At 39.7% G+C, this 20,284-nt stretch overlaps 2 protein-coding genes and 1 long non-coding RNA gene across 3 annotated transcripts in view; 2 read left to right on the top strand and 1 right to left on the bottom strand.

Moving 5' to 3' along the window:
- The window catches only part of DNAH8 (dynein axonemal heavy chain 8), a 332,077-nt gene that overhangs the window by 207,197 nt on the left and 104,596 nt on the right, over nucleotides 1–20,284 (top strand). The window contains exons 66-73 of the mRNA XM_044930509.2: nucleotides 1,703–1,806; nucleotides 3,478–3,654; nucleotides 5,402–5,569; nucleotides 6,838–7,053; nucleotides 12,373–12,510; nucleotides 14,131–14,258; nucleotides 15,023–15,194; nucleotides 16,815–16,970. Of these exons, the coding sequence (XP_044786444.2) occupies nucleotides 1,703–1,806; nucleotides 3,478–3,654; nucleotides 5,402–5,569; nucleotides 6,838–7,053; nucleotides 12,373–12,510; nucleotides 14,131–14,258; nucleotides 15,023–15,194; nucleotides 16,815–16,970 (1,259 nt within the window). The remainder of the gene's footprint in view (nucleotides 1–1,702; nucleotides 1,807–3,477; nucleotides 3,655–5,401; nucleotides 5,570–6,837; nucleotides 7,054–12,372; nucleotides 12,511–14,130; nucleotides 14,259–15,022; nucleotides 15,195–16,814; nucleotides 16,971–20,284) is intronic.
- LOC102402028 (40S ribosomal protein S14-like) lies at nucleotides 12,918–13,421 on the top strand. Its single transcript, XM_044930503.2, has one exon. The coding sequence runs from the start codon at nucleotides 12,933–12,935 to the stop codon at nucleotides 13,404–13,406; it is 474 nt and encodes a 157-aa protein (XP_044786438.2). The 5' UTR covers nucleotides 12,918–12,932; the 3' UTR covers nucleotides 13,407–13,421.
- On the bottom strand, nucleotides 13,858–15,104 carry LOC123330010. The gene is made up of 2 exons (XR_006545691.2): nucleotides 14,828–15,104; nucleotides 13,858–14,439 (listed from the first exon to the last, which is right to left on the bottom strand). It is a non-coding gene; the product is annotated as an uncharacterized LOC123330010 (long non-coding RNA).

The raw sequence follows: 20,284 nt of genomic DNA, 5'->3' as shown, positions 1-20,284 counted from the left end.
AAAATGTAAACAGAGGTAGCCTGTTTTTCTTCCGGAACCATTTCTTCCAGCTCTTTCAGCTTTGGGTCCATCCTGTTGGGTAGTGAGTCACTGTGGTTGTTGAGCTGCTGCTTGCAGATGGGGAAAAGCCAGCTCCTGGGTACTGACCACAATTTCAATTTATGGTTTCATTGCCATTTCCCTCAATTTGTGTAAACTTTGCCGTGTTACTGCTTCTCAGATTTCTAACAAAGGGAAAAGACAAAACAGAAACAAAAGCAAACAAATGAAAACAAAAAGAGACTTTACGTGAGCAGTGGTTTTCTAAGTGTCCAGTATATGTAGTGTAAGTAGGAAAAGTGTGAGTGGGAACAGATTTTATGTCCAGAAAGCATTTGGCCCAGATAATCCTGAAATGCCTTAGTGCTGTATTTTCACTTCTACACAGAATGTGGTCACAAAGCATAAAGGCCTGTGAAGTTAGAGTGATGATCGGTGCCCTGTGAGAGAAACTTCCTTCTGTTGGCTTTCTCATGGCTTTCTGCAGCTTTTTTATATGATGCTCTAGAATCAGTGGTGTGCTAAAGCTACCTACACTGGCTTGTGAGAACTGATGGTTAAATTAGGAATGTGATGATCTGGTTGATAACCACAGCCTTTATTAAAAATTAATAAACTTACAATTAAATTAATTATGGTAATGAGGGCAATCAATACTCAAAACTCATTACTTCTTAGTTATTTTTACTTTATTTTATTATTATTAATGTTCTTGGAGAACATTATTATTTCTATTCTATCTTTGTGGCAGAAATATTATATAATGGTGTGTTGCTGAGAACCAGGCAAGGTGGGATTATCTACACAGTGGAAACTGGAACCATTCAAATGAATGCCCTCACTCCAGACCCAGACTCTAAATGTTTACCAACACACCTCTATCTAGCGACTAGGGAGATTTTCAGTTAACCAGTTATTTTTGTCTAGCACACTGAGAGTCTCAGAAACAGTTGCAGAAGTTTTAGCAGTTATTTTCATTTTTATAGCAGAGAACCACAAAAAATGTTAATATATTATGTCTCATTTGCCGTCTCAGTTGCAGTGTGATTCAAAGGCAAAAAAATGATAGTTACAAACTGTTTGCAAAGCCAAGGAGAGCATACATTTGTCAAATAAGTTTCCTGGCTAAATTCATTTTACTTGTTATAGCAATATGACTTTCCCTTAAATGTAACTAGATGATATTCTTCAATCAGACCTATTTTCTTCATTTCCTGCTGAACCGCAACTGTTAGAAATATGGTCAGTATTATTGCTTCTAAAATATGTGTATTTTAAGACATCTTGTCCATAATTATTTTGTGTTTGTTATCGTATACATTATGGTGCCTTAGGGCTTCCCAGGTGGCCCTAATGGCATCCCAGGTGGTAAAGGACCTGCCTGCCAGTGCAAGAGACATAAGAGATATGGGTTCGATCCCTGGGTCAGGAAGATCCCCTGAAGGAAGGCATGGCAACCCACTCCAGTATTCTTGCCTGGAAAATCCCATGAACAGAGAAACCTGGTGGGCTACAGTCCATGGGGTTGCAAAGAGTTGGACATGACTGATGAGACAGCATGCACACAGCACATGGTTCTTTATAAGTAATAAATATTGAATAAGTATTTGATGAGGGGATAATCATATATTCAGTGAAAGTGTCTATGTGTGTGTTTGTAAAGGTCTTGACAAGCTGATGGAGGCAAGTGAATCTGTGGCAAAACTCTCTCAGGATCTTGCAGTAAAGGAGAAGGAGTTGGCAGTGGCTTCCGTAAAAGCAGATGAAGTGAGTTGGCATTTACAGTGTGAAGCATATCTTCCCACATTTTAAAAAAAGCATTGTTTAAAATGTTATTAAAAAGTAAACAGAATATAAACCTACAGGTTATTTCCAGTAAGATACAGCCCACATGGGGTCACAAAAGAGTCGGATATGACTTAGCAACTAAACAACAATAGCAACATTTACGAAGACCGTTAGATATTTTTGTTTAATTTATACCAAAACATACCTAAACTATTATATTCTCTACTTGGTCTAAGACTGTTTTTTTTCCTTCTCTGGTTCTCTCTCGTTTTCTGTCATGTGTATAGGAAATTTCTGCTTGACAATAAATTATATTAGATCTTCTCTTTAAGGTCTCTGCAGACTCTAGGTTTCTGGGGTAGCCCAAGTTTGATCTGAAGTTTGTTTTAAGGAAGGAAAAGAATAAAAAGAAGAGTTGAAAAACCTATTTTTCCAGCCACATGTGATTGTTCAGAGCCTCCCAACTGTGAGAGGCATGAGATGTTCTAAACTGTCTAAATACAGATTCCTTTGAGCAGTTAAAAGATTGATTAGAAATTGTATTGGTGAAGGGTTTTTCACTTGTTGGGCCAATGTTTGCTGCTAAGTTTCCATATCCCTTACCTACTGTTTCCCTGGCAGTGTATTGATTGATATAATTGGTGTATAGAAATGTAAGTAGTAGCTTTAATGTTTGTAAACTTGGACCCTTGAGTTAATTCTTTTCTTGTTATAGCCCACCACACCTTTGCCCTATAGGAATGCAACTTTATCTAATGCTTTTGGAGGGTGGCGCCTGACTTTAGAATACTCACCTTTAGAGAAAAATAAGTTTTCTGAAGAAAGGATCTTAAAATGTTAACAGGCCTCCTGGCCAGAAGATGATGTAAATCACCTAAACTTTTGCATATGATAAGTTTGAAAGCCTGGCTTCGATTAGGATCAAGGACTGCTGTCCTTGCATGACTCTACTCCTTCCCTCATTATCCTCTATGCACAACTTAAGGTATAAAACTACTTTGGAAAATAAAGTGCGCCCTTTTGTTCACCTGAAAAAAAAAAAAAAAAAGAAGAGTTGATTGAGTCTTTTTTAAAAGATGCTCCTCCCAAGGTGATAGGGATATATATGTGTTACTTCTCGACCTACTGCTTCTCCCCCAGGCTCAGGCTGCTTTCACCTTCCACTCACAGAGTCAGTTAAGAATAGATGCTTAAGTCTCTACCTTTAGCCAGTTATTGAACTATCAGAGCATAGGAGAGGCACTTAGCATATGACATAAGGTAGACCCTTAGCATCCTGATATAGGGTAGGCAGTCAACAAACATTAGCTATTTTTTTTTTGTTATTACATGAGGCTTCATATGGTTTCTGACCTTATTCCATGGCACTGACTTTGAATAGTTTTAATTTTCTAGAAATAACATAGAGTATAAATATTATTTTTCTGAAATATTTTTAAAAATATTTATTAATACAGTTCATGACCAAGAGAAGCTTAGGAAACAAAGATTACAAAGCTGCTCAGAGGAGTTACTTTAATACATCTTAAAATATAGACAACTTGAATGGGGGATGAATTTTCTCTCATTCTTGTTTTATATTATATACTCAAATCTGTAAATTATGCTGAAAAGATTTCTATTGATCCTCATGTTTCCTTTCTTTAACAGGTATTAGCAGAAGTCACAGTAAGTGCTCAGGCTTCAGCCAAAGTGAAAAATGAAGTGCAGGAAGTAAAAGACAAAGCCCAAAAAATAGTGGATGAAATCGATAGTGAAAAAGTAATAGCTGAGACCAAGCTCGAGGCAGCTAGACCTGCACTGGAAGAGGCAGAAGCAGCCCTGAATGTGAGCAGTGCATTGTTATCCCTCCCAACTCAGGTCCTAGCTGGCACCACGTGTCATTACATAAAATTTAGTTATGGGATTTCTAATCAGAAAACTGAATTGAATTCTTAATGTGATTGTAGTCTCTGAGTCTTGAAGCAAATATTTCTGCTGATTACATTTCCTAAGTTTATTTTTTTAAGTCTTTACTCCCCATAACTTACTTTCATTCCACAAAGCATCTTTCCATGAGAACTGAGGAATAATGCTTCGTGTGATTATTGGCTTAAACTGTAGCCTAAGGGATTCAGATTATACAGCCTTCTCAGTTCCTTCAGCATCCTGACTAGGCTATGTCATGCACTCTTTAACATTAAAAAAAAATCCTCTTACGGTTCCCATTTCTCTAATTTAAAGTCCCAAGATGGGTATCCAGGACTGTGAAGCAAGAAGGGACAGCTTCAGAGGCAAGCAGATCTCCATTTGCGTCTCATGACCATATGGTAGATAGTCTCAAGTAAAATTTACTTAACACTCTGGGGTCTCTGTCAAGATTCTAATTCTTCCTTGATCTTTGAAGAATCAATGTATGCATTAAAAAGTAATGAATAGTTCACTGGGTACATCGAAGGAACTCAATAAATATTCGTGCTACTGCTGTGATACCTGGCTCCTGTCTGCCCCTTCAATTTTACCGTATTTTGTCCCTACACACAACATGATCCAGCCATACGGAAACACCTAAATGCTTCTGCAGTAATTATGGTCTGTTACTTTTAAATGGGTCTCTCTCTGCCAGGAACACTTTCTACTTTTCCTAACTTTCACTAACTAGTAAGAGTCAATCTGCAGGACCAAGCTCAGATTTCACCCCTTCCAGGAAGTCCTGAACCTCCTTTGTTTTCCTGTCACTCCTAGACTTCTGTCATGGCAGATAATCATAGTTTAGGGTAATTGTGTTTCTCTCTCTTTGAAAGATTCTGAGGACAGGGCTATTTGGGTTTTGCTCTTATTTTATATGGGAGAATGCCTGTGATTGTTAAATGCATTAATAGATTTAGGATCATCATTTAATAAAATTCTGACAATGACCTGGACACACTTTCCACCCTCACTTCTTTTGTGGGTCCTATGATAACACATGAGAGAGTGATCACTGAGCCAAGTAGGTCTTAGGAGTTTTTATGGATCATATGATGTCCCAGTCCTTCTTGACTTGAATGTCAGGATATGTCCTATTTCTAACTCAGCTCACAGATAGAAACTTTCAAAAATATTTTTATGAGTCATATGGTACAATAACTTTTCTTGTCTCCTTCGAATTCTCTCCCTTCCATGGACAGGGTAACCTTCAAAATGAAAACTGAAGGTGAGGTTTCTGATATTCAGGGCCTTGCCCCTCTTTTAATACTCATATTTAATATAGACTCTATGCTTTGAAGATGAAATTATCTAAATGGTAAACATTAATGACAGTTGTTGCTAATGGAGGTCTGGGGTGATGGCCAATGAATGGTAGTGATATTCTAAACCAATTCATTGAGAACTTTTGGGGGAAATGCAAACAAAGAAACAGAAATCCTAATTTAACCATGAAAGATCCATTATGTAAGAATTTTGGAATGCAGACCCTTGATGTAAATGTCAGGAATTGGGAAGAAAATATGTTTTAAAATTTTCCATTTTAATTTTTTAAAAGTATGAGAGTTCCATATGACTAGGAATACTACTCAACAAAACATATTCTGATCCCTAACTCCAAATACAGACTATCAAGCCAAATGATATTGCCACAGTCAGGAAACTTGCAAAGCCCCCTCATCTTATTATGAGAATCATGGACTGTGTTCTGTTACTATTTCAAAAGAAAATTGACCCTGTCACTATGGATCCAGAAAAACCTTGCTGCAAGCCATCATGGGGCGAGTCATTAAAAGTAAGTAAAATCTATCTCTATAAGTCCTTTGAGGTGTACCAGGTGTCTGCATCCCAGGACACTCAATACAGACCAGACACAATGGCAGACAAATAATTGGTCATTGTATACTGAAGAATTTATCTTAAATTGCATCTCTCAAAATGTAATGCCTCTTTAAAATGTAAGATTTTAAAGCTGAATGCCCTCTTTTTATAAAAATCTGTCCAGAACCCATACCTAGTATTGGCACAGCCTTTTTTTTTTTTAATGGGGAAATTTTATTATAAATTATACCTAAATAAAGATGTTGAAAAAGAAGCCTTGGTACAAAAGTAAATACACTCTTACCATTCAATTCAGCAATCATGCTCCTCAGTATTTACCCAAATGAGCTGAAAACTTATACCCACACAAAAGCCTGCTCACAGGGGTTTTTATAGCAGCTTTATTCATAATTTCCAAAACATGGATGCAACCAAGATGCCTTTCAGTATGTGAGTAGTTAAATAAACAATGGCACATCTGGACCATAGAATATTATTGTCCCCCCACCACACACACAAAAATAATATATGTATAAAATAGATAACTAGCGACTTCACTTTCACTTTTCACTTTCCTGCATTGGAGAAGGAAATGGCAACCCACTCCAGTGTTCTTGCCTGGAGAATCCCAGGGACGGCGGAGCCTGGTGGGCTGCCGCCCATGGGGTCGCACAGAGTCGGACATGACTGAAGCAACTTAGCAGCAGCAGCAGCAGCAGCAGTGAGAACCTATTGTATGGCACAGGGAACTCTATTCAGTGATCTGTGATAATCTAAATGGGAAGAAATCCAAGGAAGAGGGAATATATGTGTATGTGTGGCTGATTCACTTTGCTTATAGCAGAAACTAACACAACATTGAAAAGCAACTATAGTCCAATTAAAAAAAAAACCATAATATGCATTTAAATGCATATTACTCAGTGAAGGAAGTATTGGCACAATGTTGATGTCAACCCAACTCAGTCTATAAAAAGGGGCTTGTGTGGTTGGTGGCATTTAGACACACTCACTAGGTGGGAAACTTACGTTGTTTTTCTTCTTTGCTCTTCTCCATGGAAACAGGAAGACAGCTTGCAATTTACAGCTTTAGGTTGACTACTGCCATAGTCTTGATTTGTATGTTTAGAGCAAATCAATTATTACTTCTTTGAAAAAAATTCAATTTAGAAGTACATACTAACTCAGAAAGAAAGTACTTATTTTCTTCCAGAGCTTACAGGCTATAATACTATTTTTCAGTTAATGAGTGCAACAGGATTCCTGTGGAGCCTTCAGCAGTTCCCCAAGGACACAATAAATGAAGAGACTGTTGAGTTACTACAGCCATATTTTAACATGGATGATTACACTTTTGAAAGTGCCAAAAAAGTCTGTGGGAATGTGGCTGGTCTGCTGTCTTGGACACTTGCTATGGCAACATTTTATGGTGTCAACAGAGAAGTGTTGCCTCTGAAGGTAAAAATTTCCCTCCTTCTCCCAGTAAATCAGTGTTTAATAAAATCAGTCATCAGTATCACTGCCGTTAAAAAGCAAAGCATAATTTAGACTAATAAAAGTAGGTTTCTCCATTACCAGATTTTTCTTTTTCTCTGTATGCCCGGTCACAGTTTCTCATTCTTTTTTTTTTTTTTTTTTTTTTCGTTTCATACATGATATTATACATGTTTCAATCCCATTCTCCCAAATCATTCTTTTTATAACTGTTGCATGCTTCTTGGCATCACAGACAAGAAAAAAATCAACTTGTTGACTTACACAAGGCATGAGTTTATTGGGAATAATAATTGGGGCTTCCCTGGTAGCTCAGCTGGTAAAGAATCCACCTGCAATTCAGGAGACCCCAGTTCTATTCCTGGGTCGGGAAGATCTGCTGAGAAGGGAAAGGCTACCCACTCCAGTATTCTGGCCTAGAGAGTTCCATGGACTACAGTCCATGGGGTTGCAAAGAGTCGAACATGACTGAGCTATCATGAAAGAAAATTGGCCATATCTTTAAGTTTGGTGATTAGGTTTGGAGATTGAATTTGATTACTATATTCCAAACAAAATTTATGAAAATTAAGATCAACACCTAGAAATGTTTTAAATTTCAAAGACAGGAAGAGAAGCTTATAGGCACCTAAGAAACAAAATGTAAAAGATGGCTCACAAAAGAAGAGAAATCAGGACGTCACAGTCTTGCCACAACCCTAAATACTAGAAAGTAACAGAAAAACATATGCAGGGGAAATTACTGGCCTGTAAGAATTCAGTGACTAACCAAACTGCCCTCAGTGTGAGCAGGTGAGTGATAATCGCTCAGTCATGTCCGACTCTTTGTGACCCCATGTACTGCAGCCCGCCAGGCTCCTCTGTCCATGGAATTCTCCAGGCAAGAGTACTGGAGTGGGTTGCCATTTCCTTATCCTCAGTATATGAGGGGAAAAAAAGACATTCTTTTTTTTTTTTTTAATGGGGACCATTTTTATAGTCTTTATTGAATTTGTTACGGAATTGCTTCTGTTTTCTGTCTTGGTTTTTCAGCCCCAAGACATGTGGAATCCTTGCTCCCTGACCTGGGATCAAACCCACGCCCCCTGCATTGGAAGTCAAAGTCTTAACTACCAGGCCACCAGAGAAGTCCCGAAAAGATATTCTTAGGGATGCAATTTAAGTATTAAGGGATAAACATATTCTATCTCACTCTCTCTCACACACACATACCATCTATACTGGGCCAGATTGCCCTTTATGTCTGAGAGAACAAAAATACATTTTCAGGAGTTCAAAAGATTAACAAAATATACCACCCAGACACATAATATCCCCCACTCCCCGCCCCCAGCCCATCCCATAAAGCTAGAAGAGTTGGAAGTGGTTGCTCTGTGGAATTGAAAGTGGTGAGCAAGTGGGCAGGGAGTTACTGTTTTCATAAATAGCCTTATACAAATGGCTGACTCTTTAAATTGTGCACAGAGGTAACTTGAAGAACAATAGAAAAAAAATTAAAAATAGGAAAGTTTTAACAAAGAGAAATGATGAGCAAAATAGCAAATACACTCAAACCAACAGATACCAAGAAAGAAATATTTCTGTAAATGTAGAATTCAAGAAAAAAAAAAGCACTTATAAGAGCAGTTATTTTTATGGGTGAAAATTATGATTCACAGTGAGAATTAATTGTAATAATGCTTTGTGAAATAAAAATAACATCAGATTACATAAGCCAAAATCCATTTATATTTTATGTGAAGTTTTTTTTTTTAATTCCTATAATTAGAGATTATGGCATATAGTATCAATCCACGACAGGTCTGGTAGGCAGAAGGCCAACTTTAGAAGGGACCATACTTGGCTTAATGCTCTGCTATCACCCTCTTAAAGTCCTTAATAATTTTTAAACAAGGAGCTCTACAGTTTCGTTTTGCGCTTTTATGTAGCCAGTCCTGAGTAGGCATAAATTAGTAATTATATACAGATTTTATAATATGTTATTTTTAAGCTTGAATAGCTACATTGGACTTTCTTCAATATTAACGAAGTATATGAAATTATTTCTAGTGTCCAAGAAATATTTACAAAAAATTGATGATATTCAGGCCCAAGAGAAAACTTTGATTCAATCCCCAAAAGCAAAAATTGCTGAAACCTCCTTCTCTGACTATAAGCAATAAAATTAGCACACTTAAAAAAATAAAGCCAGTCAATTCTGTTTAGAAAATGATGACACAAATCTAGTTATGAAAGCTTTTAAAATTTATTTATTTTTTATTTAAGGATAATTGCTTTACAGAATTTTGTTGTTTTCTGTCAAACTTTGTGAGGTGGCCAAAATGCTACCTTCTTAACCCTTAAGTGAACCAAAGAACTAAACAGTATGATATATATATATAAGTGTGCACAAACACATATACATACACACACAGAGGTTAGTAAAAGTAGAAAGAGTTAATAAAAATAATGTTAAAAATCAGAAAAAAGTAGCAAAATTAAAGAATTGGTGCTTGGCAATATACACATACATATAAGAGCCAACTCAATGGAAAAGATCCTGATGCTGGGAAAGATTCAGGGCCGGAGGAGAAGGGGACGACAGAGGACGAAATGGTTGGATGGCATTACTGACTCAATGGACATGAGTTGGAGCAAGCTCCGGGAGATAGTGAAGGGTAGGGACACCTGGCATGCTGCAGTCCTCAGGGTCGCAAAGAGTCAGACATGAGTTAGCGACTGAACAACAGCTATATATATGATATGTATGAAAAACTAATCAGGGACTTCTCTGGAGGTCCAGTAGTTAAGAATCTGCCTTCCAATGCAGGGGATGTGGATTCCACCCCTCGTCAGGCAACTAAATCAGGCAACTAAGATCCCACTTGCTGCGTGGCACCTAAGCCCGCGTGCTGCAACTAAGATCCAATGCTACCAAATAAGTAAATAAGTAAATAAATAAATACGAAAACGAATCAACAAGAAGATACACAAAAATAAATGCCTATAATACGTAAATCCATATAATTACAGATTGTAGATTTAAATAATTGAGGCAAAATTTACAGTTATTTGTAAATACATTAGAAAATCTAAGTGAAATGAAAATTTCCCTAGAAAAAGAGCTAATTTCAAAACCACAAATATTGAGAAAGAAAATGAGAAAGTTATCAAGGAACTTCTACCCCAGAAAGCTCTAGAGCTATATTACTTTACTGATTAATTACTTGAAATTTATAAGAAACAAGTAATTATCATGCTGTAGGACTGAGAGAGGAGAAGGCAATGGCACCCCACTCCAGTCCTCTTGCCTGGAAAATCCCATGGACGGAGGAGCCTGGAAGGCTGCAGCCCATGGGGTCACTGAGGGTTGGACACGACTAAGCGACTTCACTTTCACTTATCACTTTCATGCATTGGAGAAGGAAATGGCAACCCACTCCAGTGTTCTTGCCTGGAGAATCCCAGGGACGGGGGAGCCTGGTGGGCTGCTGTCTATGGGGTCGCACAGAGTCGGACACGACTGAAGTGACTTAGCTGCAGCAGGACTGAGAGAAAGATGAAAAGCTACTGTTTTTCATTACAGCCATTTCAGTTCAAAAATTCTTACCCCAAAAACAATACTAAACGTTTGCATACTTAATAGTATTTCAGATAAAATGGGGGGCGGGGGTGCCGGGGTCCAGCCCCGGTGGATCCAGGGAATTCGAAGCGGGGACGGCGTCGGCGAGAATCAGGAAACAACTGCTTAATTAAACATTAATTAAGGATATAAAGAGTAATAGAATAAGAATAGCTCAGTGAGGAAATTCAGTGGAGAAAAGAGGCTGAATAATTCAGCCAGAAGGTAAGAGAAAGAACGACATGGGGAGACCAAGTTTCTTCGGTGAACAAGGCCTGCACTTTATTTTCCAAAGTAGTTTTTATACCTTAAGTTATGCATAGAGGATAATGGGGGAAGGGATAGAGTCATGCAGCAAGCCAGGCTTTCTTCCTGCAAACTTATCATATGCAAAAGCTTAGGTGATTTGCATTATCTTCTGGCCCGGAGGCCTGTTAACATTTTAAGACCCTTTCTTCAGAAAACTTATTTTTCTCTAAAGGTGATTGGTCACGCGCCACCCTCCAAAAGCATTAGATAAAGTTGCATTCCTACAGAGCAAAGGTGTGGTGGGCTATAACAAGAAAAGAATTAACTCAAGGGTCCCAGGTTACAAACATTAAAGCTACTACTTACACCAATTATATTAATCAGTACACTGCCAGGGACATAGCAGGTAAGGGATATGGAGACTTAGCAGCAAACATTGGCCCAACAAGTGAAAAACCCTTCACCAATACAATTTCTAATCAATCTTTTAACTGCTCAAAGGAATCTGTATTTAGACAGTTTAGAACATCTCATGCCTCTCACAGTTGGGAGACTCTGAGCAATCACGTGTGGCCGGAAAAACCTATTCAGGCAGGCTAGAGGATTTCCAAAGGAGTTTGTAGGTTGAAACACTATCACACCCAGGAACTTTATTAACTGGAGCTGTAAGTTAACTCTTTTTTCAGAGAGAGGTAGTGGGGGACAGCCCCCCCCGTAAAGTCAGAGGTGTAGGTGAGAGCACAAAGCAGAAAGTAGGCAGACTCTGGTTTTGGGGGTAGATGCTCGAGAATTTCCAGGGGGACTCTTGAGGCTTGATCCCGCCTTTGCATATGCCGAGCCTCCTTCCTCATGACCTTTGCCACGGGCGGAGTTCCTCACGCTGGCTCCTGGCAGTGATAGAATTCCAGTTGAGCTATTCCAGATCCTGAAAGATTATGCTGTGAAAGTGCTGCACTGAATATGCAATATGCCGGGAGATGGCTCCCAGCAGGGGGGAATAAATGTATATAAGTACACACAAGTTAAGGAAATTACGATATATCCAAATTGTGGGACATCAGGCAGCAATGTAACTAATGTTCATAAAGAAAGTGTTTAACGATGTAAGGAAATGATTATACTACTGGTGAAAAAAATACCAAAATGGTAGTCCATTTGTTAACACAATACTCATAGACTCTTTTCTGTGTAAAATCACGAGTGATTATTTTTCTCCTTCCCATACATTTTTGTGTTTTCCATATTGAACATTAATAATTAAAAGGAACTTCAATAACATTTCTCTGCTTCCCCAGCTGAAGACAATGAAATAAACAACTTCCAAATAGGCCAAAAATGATGTAGTAACTTGTGTTATTATTTACCAATTACAAGCATGAAAGTTTCATAGCACTAATACACCTCTACACCGATCACCTCTTCTTCCTTTTAAGGCTAACCTGGCCAAGCAGGAGGGCCGCTTAGCAGTTGCCAATGCTGAACTGGGCAAGGCCCAGGCACTGCTGGATGAGAAACAAGCTGAGCTGGATAAAGTGCAAGCCAAATTTGATGCAGCAATGAATGAAAAAATGGTGAGATTAAATATACAGAAATTACTAATATGACATACTGAAATGCTACCCAAGTACATGTTGTATTTAGGGATCAGGCATATGTTTACAACAAAAAATACTGACCTGAATGCCCTTTCTCACTGGCCATTCTACTTTTTTTGGACCTTCAACACGCTACATTCTTTTTTCTGTTTTTAATAACTGTTTGCTGTGATGTGATACACAGGAGTACTGACTTTGGAGTCAGAACACTGGGTTTGAGATCTGTATCAGACACTTATGAATTGTGCAGTGAAAGTGACTGACTTACTAACTTTACTGTCAAATGGGGATCCTAACATGACCTCATGGTATAGGTTGTAGCAGTGGTGATCTGGTAAACGTTCAACAATCAGCTTGGCTCTCTTTCTGGTGGCGGAGTCTGGAGAAGAGGAGCAGAAATGGCACCTCGCAAAGGGAAAGAAAAGAAGGAAGAACGGGTAATCAGCTTTGGCCCTCAGGTGGCTGAAGGAGAAAACGTATCTGGTGTGTGCCACATCTTTGCATCCCTCGACAACACTTTTATCCATGACACTGATCTTTCTGGCAAGGAAACCATCTGCCATGTAACTGGTGGGATGAAGGTGAAGGCTGACGGAGATGAGTCCTCTCCATATGCTGCCATGTTGGCTGCCCAGGATGTAGCCCAGAGATGCAAGGAGCTGGGCATCATTGCCCTCCACATCAAACTCTGGGCCACAGGAAGAAATAGGACCAAGACTCCTGGACCAGGGGCCCAGTCAGCGCTTAGAGCCCTCACCCACTCAGGGATCAAAAGTGGGCGGATTGAGGATGTCACCCCATCCTCTCCGACAGCACCTGCAGGAAAGGATCAGCTTGTGGGGGTGCGGGCCAAGGGGAGAAGAAAGCCTTGATTTGCAGTGTTTGCTTATTTCTGTGGTCTAGGTACCTCCTCCACTGTCAGTTCTAAGCTATCAATGAGGCAGTTGAGAGAGAAGATGAGCATGCCATTATATATATACTGTTGCCACCGTGCAGAGGTGATGAACTTAACCCAGGAGTATAGATAATACAAAAATACAGTCAACAATTAGGAATTGATGAATTTTGATTATTCATTACCTTTAATATAATGGGCTTAATTGTAAGTTTATATAATTTAGTTTTTCATAGTGGCTGTGTTTAATGCCAGCTCACAAATTTTCTGAAAAATGTTAACAGTTGACTCCTTTGACCTGATACAAGCTGGCTGCAGCATACTACTGTTGTGTAGATTTTTTCTGAAGGAAAAACAAATATCCTTTATAAACTGCAAAGAACTCAGAGTCATTATTAAATCCAGGACTTTAAAAGGTATATTTATTGTTTTGAAAATATTTAATAGAAATCCTATTTAAGCTATGAAATTTGGATTCTCCCTTTCAAAATGGCTCCTTTTGAAATTTTGTAAGGTGAAATAACTGTATTATGAATGAATTGTAAAAATTTAATATGTAAAATTTTACTGACAGTGTATTTTTAGATTATATTTATTTTGCACATTGAGAAATTCCTCCAGGTATTTTTACATGTCAGTATAATGGATGTTTGATTAAGCAGTTTAAAGAGTTCTCTAAGCATTCTCCTTTATGATTGTAGGATTTGCTTAATGATGCTGACATGTGCCGGAAAAAGATGCAGGCAGCTTCCACCCTCATTGATGGACTGAGTGGAGAAAAAGTCCGATGGACTCAGCAAAGCAAAGAGTTCAGAGCTCAGATTAATAGGTATCAACTTTGGTCTTTGTTATAATTGCTCTCCTTCTTAGTCATCAGCCCAAAGGCCACCTCTTGTGACATGGGGGAGCATAAAGTCGGATTCCTTGAAGTGCTTGCTTTTCTCCGTTTCTATGTCCACATGCCGGGATCCCACCATCTAAGAAAGTGCTTAGAGCTTGAGTCCCACACTCTAAAACGGAGAGAAGAAAACTTGGTGAAACATTTTTTAACTCACTATTGTGTGGGGGTGCTTCTGATATCATCTGAATTTGCCAGAACAATCTAGATACTGGTTCCAGTTCTACATCTTTTACCTCAAGGATTTTGAAAGTATAGACTGACAATTTGTTCTAAATGGAAGGGCATCTTGGGCTGGTGTCTTCTGAAAACTGAAAGAGAGGGAATGAGAGGGGAGTAGGAGAATGGCAAAAGAAAAAAGAAAGAGGACGACAAAGAAGTAGTGGTTTAATCAAGGCTGAATATGAACAGGACTAGGACTTGCTTCTTCCTCATCTGGAAGTCAAGCTTTAGGACCTCTAGGCTTCAGGAAGGAGCCTCTTTCTTGCTCCTGGACTTACCTGAAATGCGGCCACTCCTACCCCATTTGGAGCCTTTAGGCTGGCTCCTTTACCCGCTCCATGTCTTGTTGCCAAGTGTTAAGCAGGGAGCAGAGAAGAACTTCACCTAGTAACGAAACTGCCCGATGGCCTTTCAGATTCCTTACTGGGAGAGCTTAAAACGTGTTGGTGATTCACTTTATTGTTTCTTAACAGGCTTGTAGGGGATATTCTGCTGTGCACTGGATTCCTGTCCTACCTTGGTCCTTTCAATCAGATATTTAGGAACTATTTGCTGAAAGAGCAATGGGAGATAGAGTTGAAAGCACGGAAGATTCCTTTCACTGAAAACCTGAATCTTATTTCAATGTTGGTAGATCCTCCAACAGTAAGTGTTACTTTCCTCATATCATTAGTTGAATTTCATTTTATTCACAAGAAATCAAGGTATGCCTGACTTATTCTTTTGGCATTTAATTGGAAAGATCATTTTCAAAATGCTGAAGCATGACAAATTTTTTTTTCTTTGTGGTACAAAAGTTCTTTTGCATTTTAAGAAATCTTGCTTTCAAATTGGTCTCTCAGTCAGGTCCGACTCTTTGTGACCCCATGGACTGTGGCCCATCAGTTTCCTCTGTCCATGGGATTCTCCAGGCAAGAATACTGGAGGGGGGTTGCCATTTCCGTCTCCAGGGGATCTTTCCAACCCAGGTATCAAACCCACGTCTTCAATTGCACTGCTTTGAGTGAAAAGATAATTTTTGAGCTACAGGCTTGCTAATATTGAGCTCTTCATATAACCCTCCATTATTTACACCACTCTTATTGAATCTCATTCTCTTACAAACATTCTAGGAAGATGTAGGCATTAGCTAGGCTGTAAGTATTGGTATTATTAACTTTCTTTTGATTATTAACCATCTTTTTATAATGTCTAACAGTGTAATACAATAGCACATTCTGGCATCGCTGAGTGATAGCGTGCACTGCTAGACTAACCTTTCTTGGTAGGAATTTGATGCCATTGTTAATTTTCAGTATATCTTACAGACCTCTTGCAGTGTTAAATGCTTTCCAGGCAATTTGTATTCATGAGCTGATTTTTGATTTGTAAATATGTTCCCCAGTTGCAGTTTCCCAGGTTATTAATTTCAAGTTATCTCTATTTAAAAGTCAAAAAATTATCTTTTCCAATTCAAACAGTGTTCAGCTGGTCCCCACAGGTACTAGATAATGTATTGGAAACACACTGATTATGGCCTTCAGAGGAGCTAAGATAATTTAAGGAAGGTGGAGGCTTCTTGCATCTTGGGTGATTTCATTGACCATGTGGGGTCAGGCTTCCCAGGTGGCACAGTGGTAAAGAGGCCACCTGCCAATGCAGAAGCTGCAGGTCCTGTCCCTGGGTCAGGAATATCCCCTGGAGTAGGAAGTGGCAACCAACTCCAGTATGTTTGCATGGAAAATCCCATGGACAGAGGAGCCTGGCAGGCTACAGTTCCTGGGGTCACAAAGAGTTGGACATGACGGAGTGACTGAGCACAGTGCCTTATTGATTTTGAAAGGAATATTTAGAAAACTGTCACTGATGAGTTCCTGCCAATGTGGTATTTCTTGTCCCCTAATTTCTCTGCCTCCAGCTGTGCAGTGCCCCTTCCTCCATGTGAGCAGAACAAGAGGGCAGGAAGGGGAAATTTCAGAGGCAGAACCCTTAGGGCTTGCCTACTCTGACTTCTCAGAATATTCATTGTCTCTGCTAACTCCAGCCCATCTAGATCCCACCCAGTCTCGGGTTTCCTACTAGGGAAAGGATTTATTAGATGACAAATTTGTTTAACTTAGTGTTATTTGGTTCACATTTGTAACTTTGAGGGTTTTTTTTACGTGAATGTTGCATAGTCCTAATATAAAAAAAAAAGTCTAAATTTTAAATTATTTGTGGCATTAATTACTAACAAAAGCCTTCTCGTCTTCCTTTGCGTGGCCACATCCATTTCCTGTTATTCAGATTGGTGAGTGGGGGCTGCAAGGCTTACCAGGAGATGACCTCTCAATTCAGAATGGCATCATTGTGACAAAGGCCACCAGATACCCACTCCTCATAGACCCACAAACTCAAGGCAAAACATGGATTAAATCAAAGGAAAAAGAAAACGACTTGCAAGTATGGACCATTCGGTGGGTGGGAAAGTAATCTTGAAATCATGAAGTTTTCCCACAATTTCAGTTGAATCTATCAGTCATTAAATTGTCATCTCTATGATAGTTGTTTGCTAATTCACACCTTTGAGCTTTGTGACAGTGATTTGGGGCAAAGGCTCTGATATTTGCTTTTTAAACATATTTATTTATTTAACTGCCCTGGGTATTAGTTGTGACACAAGAGATCTTTTTAGTTGCAGTATATGAACTCTTGGTTGTATCATGTGAGATCTAGTTCCCTGAACAGGAATCGAACTCAGGCCTCCTGCCTTGGGAGCAGGGAGTCTTGGCCACTGGACCACCAGGGAAGTCCTGGTCCTGATCATTTTCTCTCTTTTGTGATCTCTCTTGACCTCACTTTCCTTCTCTCTGTCCATTTCCCCGGCTGTATTGCTTTTGCTCATGTTGGATGAGGCTTTTATTCTGAGCCCTGAGATTGTGCTTACAGGAAAATGGCAAGCACAGGACTTGTGATTCCTCAGTTTGAAGCCACTTGCTCCAGCCTAACTCAGGTACTTGCTCGTACTCTGGAGTTCAGCATTGGCGTTAGAGTCTACCAAGGTGTTAATCTTAAGGCAGAGGTAGACATGGGCAGGATTTCGACATTCCTGGCTCCTTTGAGGATCTTGTGACATTGATATTTCAATTCAGGGTTACAAGATGGACTATTCACTGTTTCCTCGACGTTGTTCCAAGTTCTAAGCCTTACGGACCCAACGTTTTGCTTGTAGTGTGTCTATTATACTAACCAGAATGTTTCCTCCACCCAATTACCCACTTTACTTATATCCACGATAAAAGTCTTGAGCCTTATTCAGAGTCCACATCCAATACTACCTTTCACCAGACTTGCCTGAATCCACAGCTTCATACAGCCTGTCCTGATTCCTCACACACCTTGTATTTCTGCTGTGGACCAGAAGTATGCCTTAAATTACTGTTCTTTGCATATTTGTCTTTTATCTTTACTATATTAGAAACTGGGCTTCCCTGGTAGCTCAACTGGTAAAGAATCCACCTGCAATGCAAGAGACCCCGGTTTGATTCTGGGTTGGAAAGATCCTCCGGAGAAAGGGATAAGCTACCGACTCCAGTATTCTTGGTTTTCCCTGGTGGCTCAGCTGGTAAAGAATCCACCTGCAATGCAGAAGACCTGGGTTCGATCCCTGGGTTGATAAGATCCCCTGGAGAAGGGGACAACTACCCCCTCCAGTATTCTGACCTGGAGAATTCCCTGAACTACAGTCCATGGGGTTGCAAAGAGTTGGACATGTCTTTCACTTATACTATAAACTTGGGCAAACTCCCAGAGATGGTGAGGGCCAGGGAGGCCTGGCGTGCTGCAGTCCATGGGGTCACAGAGAGTTGGATATGACTGGGCAACTGAACAACAACTCCATAAACTTCTTGTTAGATTTATGGTTTTATGCCATCTATATGTTTTCTGCATTTATTGAATTAAATGAATTAAAGTGTGTAATCATTACAGGAAAAAAAAACAAAACAGAAAAAATCATGTGGTCATCTTGATAAATGCAGAAAAAGTAAGTTGGTAAAATCAAAACTTCCAGCAAACTGAGATTAGGAGAAAGAGTTAGTGGCTCAGTTGTGTCCAACTTTTTGTGACCCCATGGACAGGAGCCCGCCAGGCTCCTCTGTTCATGGAATTCTCCAGGCCAGAATACCAGAGTGGGTAGCCATTCGCTTCTCCAGGGGATCTTCCCAACCCAGGGATCAAACCTGGGTCTCCTGCTTTGCAGGCAGATTCTTTACCATCTGAGCCCCCAGGGAAGCCCAAGATTAAGAGGTCCCTTCCTTAAGCAGATAAAGAATATTTACAAAAAGCCTACAAGAAGCACCACATTTAGTGGTGAAATAGTGAAAGATTTCCTTCTGAGATCAAGACTTTGCAGGCACGGGGACATTGCCTATTGCTCTGGAGCACCCCCTAAGATTCTCCCACCTAATTAAGACTCCAATCTATGTTGACTTAGAAAACTCAGGAAAATCCTGGCAAAGATCAGAGAGTATAAGTGGAGGGGAAGAGTTAAGGAAAGTGGGGTTGATGGGAAAGTAGCTTCTGAGGAACTGTATACACAGAAGTGCATGAGTGGTGTGTACCAGTCTTCCTCCTCCTGAACTCAGCCCCCTGGATCCAGCTCAGCTGTAACTTGTTCCTTGCTCCGTTCCTCACTCCTCTTGCCTCCCCTGGCTGTTGATCTCCCTGCTCATCTTAGTCTTATTTTTTCTGATCGTGGCTTTATTTCTCCATTTAATTCATTGATAGTCTTCAGTCATGTCCTTCCTGATACAGCCTCATCACAAGAAGCTTCCTGAGGAAGTAAGAGAAATATATCAGACAAACTTCCTTATTTTAAAAACCATCAACTGCTGGGATGTACGTAAATTGAACTGCATCTTTTTTACTCAGACAGCATAGTATTTTTCTGAATATGTGGATAGACATATGCACAAACACACATAAATGGAAAGAAAATGAAGCAAAACCATCACTTCTGTGCTCGGTAAGGAAGGCAAAATGAAAAATGAAACATTTTATAAATGAAAAACAAAACATATTGGGCATGTCCAGAGCTGCATTTCACCTTGGCAGCTTTGCCAAGGTCATCTTCAAAGCCATTTCCAGCACCTATAGCTCTGACTTCTGAATAAAGAATGTATTTGCTTAAGTCCCCTGTGAAGAATTCACTGAGTGAAGACCTAGTTCCAGAGTATCTGTGTGGGTGATACAGGCTCTCATGTGGCCGCCACATAGTATTCCTCCATGAGAAAAATCAAGTGAATCCAACCCGAAACTATGACTCCAAGATATTACTTCAAGTTTACAAAAATATTAAAGGTGATTAAAAGATAATTTAATAAATCAACAATTTGAAAATTATTTCTTTAATTGCTATATTAGTCAGGGTTTTTCAGAGAAACAGAACTGAAAGGATATCCAGGTACAGATACATAGAAAGAGATTTATTATGAAGGGGTGGCTCATGGGATTATGGAGGCTGAGAAGTCCCCGATCTGCTGTCTACAGGCTGGAGCCCCAGGAAAGCTGGTGGTGTCGTTCCAGGCCAAACCCTGAAGGCCTGAGGACCATGGGAGCCAGTGGGGTCAGTCCCAGTCCCAGTCTGAAGTCCTCAGAGTCAGGAGCTGATGTCCAAGGGCAGGAGAAGATGAATGTCCTAACCTATTCAGAGAACAAATCGGCACTTCCTCCAGCTTTCTGTTCTGTTCAGGTCCTTAATGGATTGGACAGTGCCC

Source organism: Bubalus bubalis, chromosome 2 (genome assembly GCF_019923935.1).
Source record: "Bubalus bubalis isolate 160015118507 breed Murrah chromosome 2, NDDB_SH_1, whole genome shotgun sequence".
Taxonomy (NCBI): domain Eukaryota; kingdom Metazoa; phylum Chordata; class Mammalia; order Artiodactyla; family Bovidae; genus Bubalus; species Bubalus bubalis.
The sequence above is the reverse complement of the archived record's forward strand: the minus strand, read 5'-3'. Positions and strand labels throughout refer to the sequence as shown.

Bases quoted from the DNA above. Each gene is read 5' to 3' on its own strand.
- LOC102402028 (XM_044930503.2), top strand. From the start codon at position 12,933: ATGGCACCTCGCAAAGGGAAAGAAAAGAAGGAAGAACGGGTAATCAGC.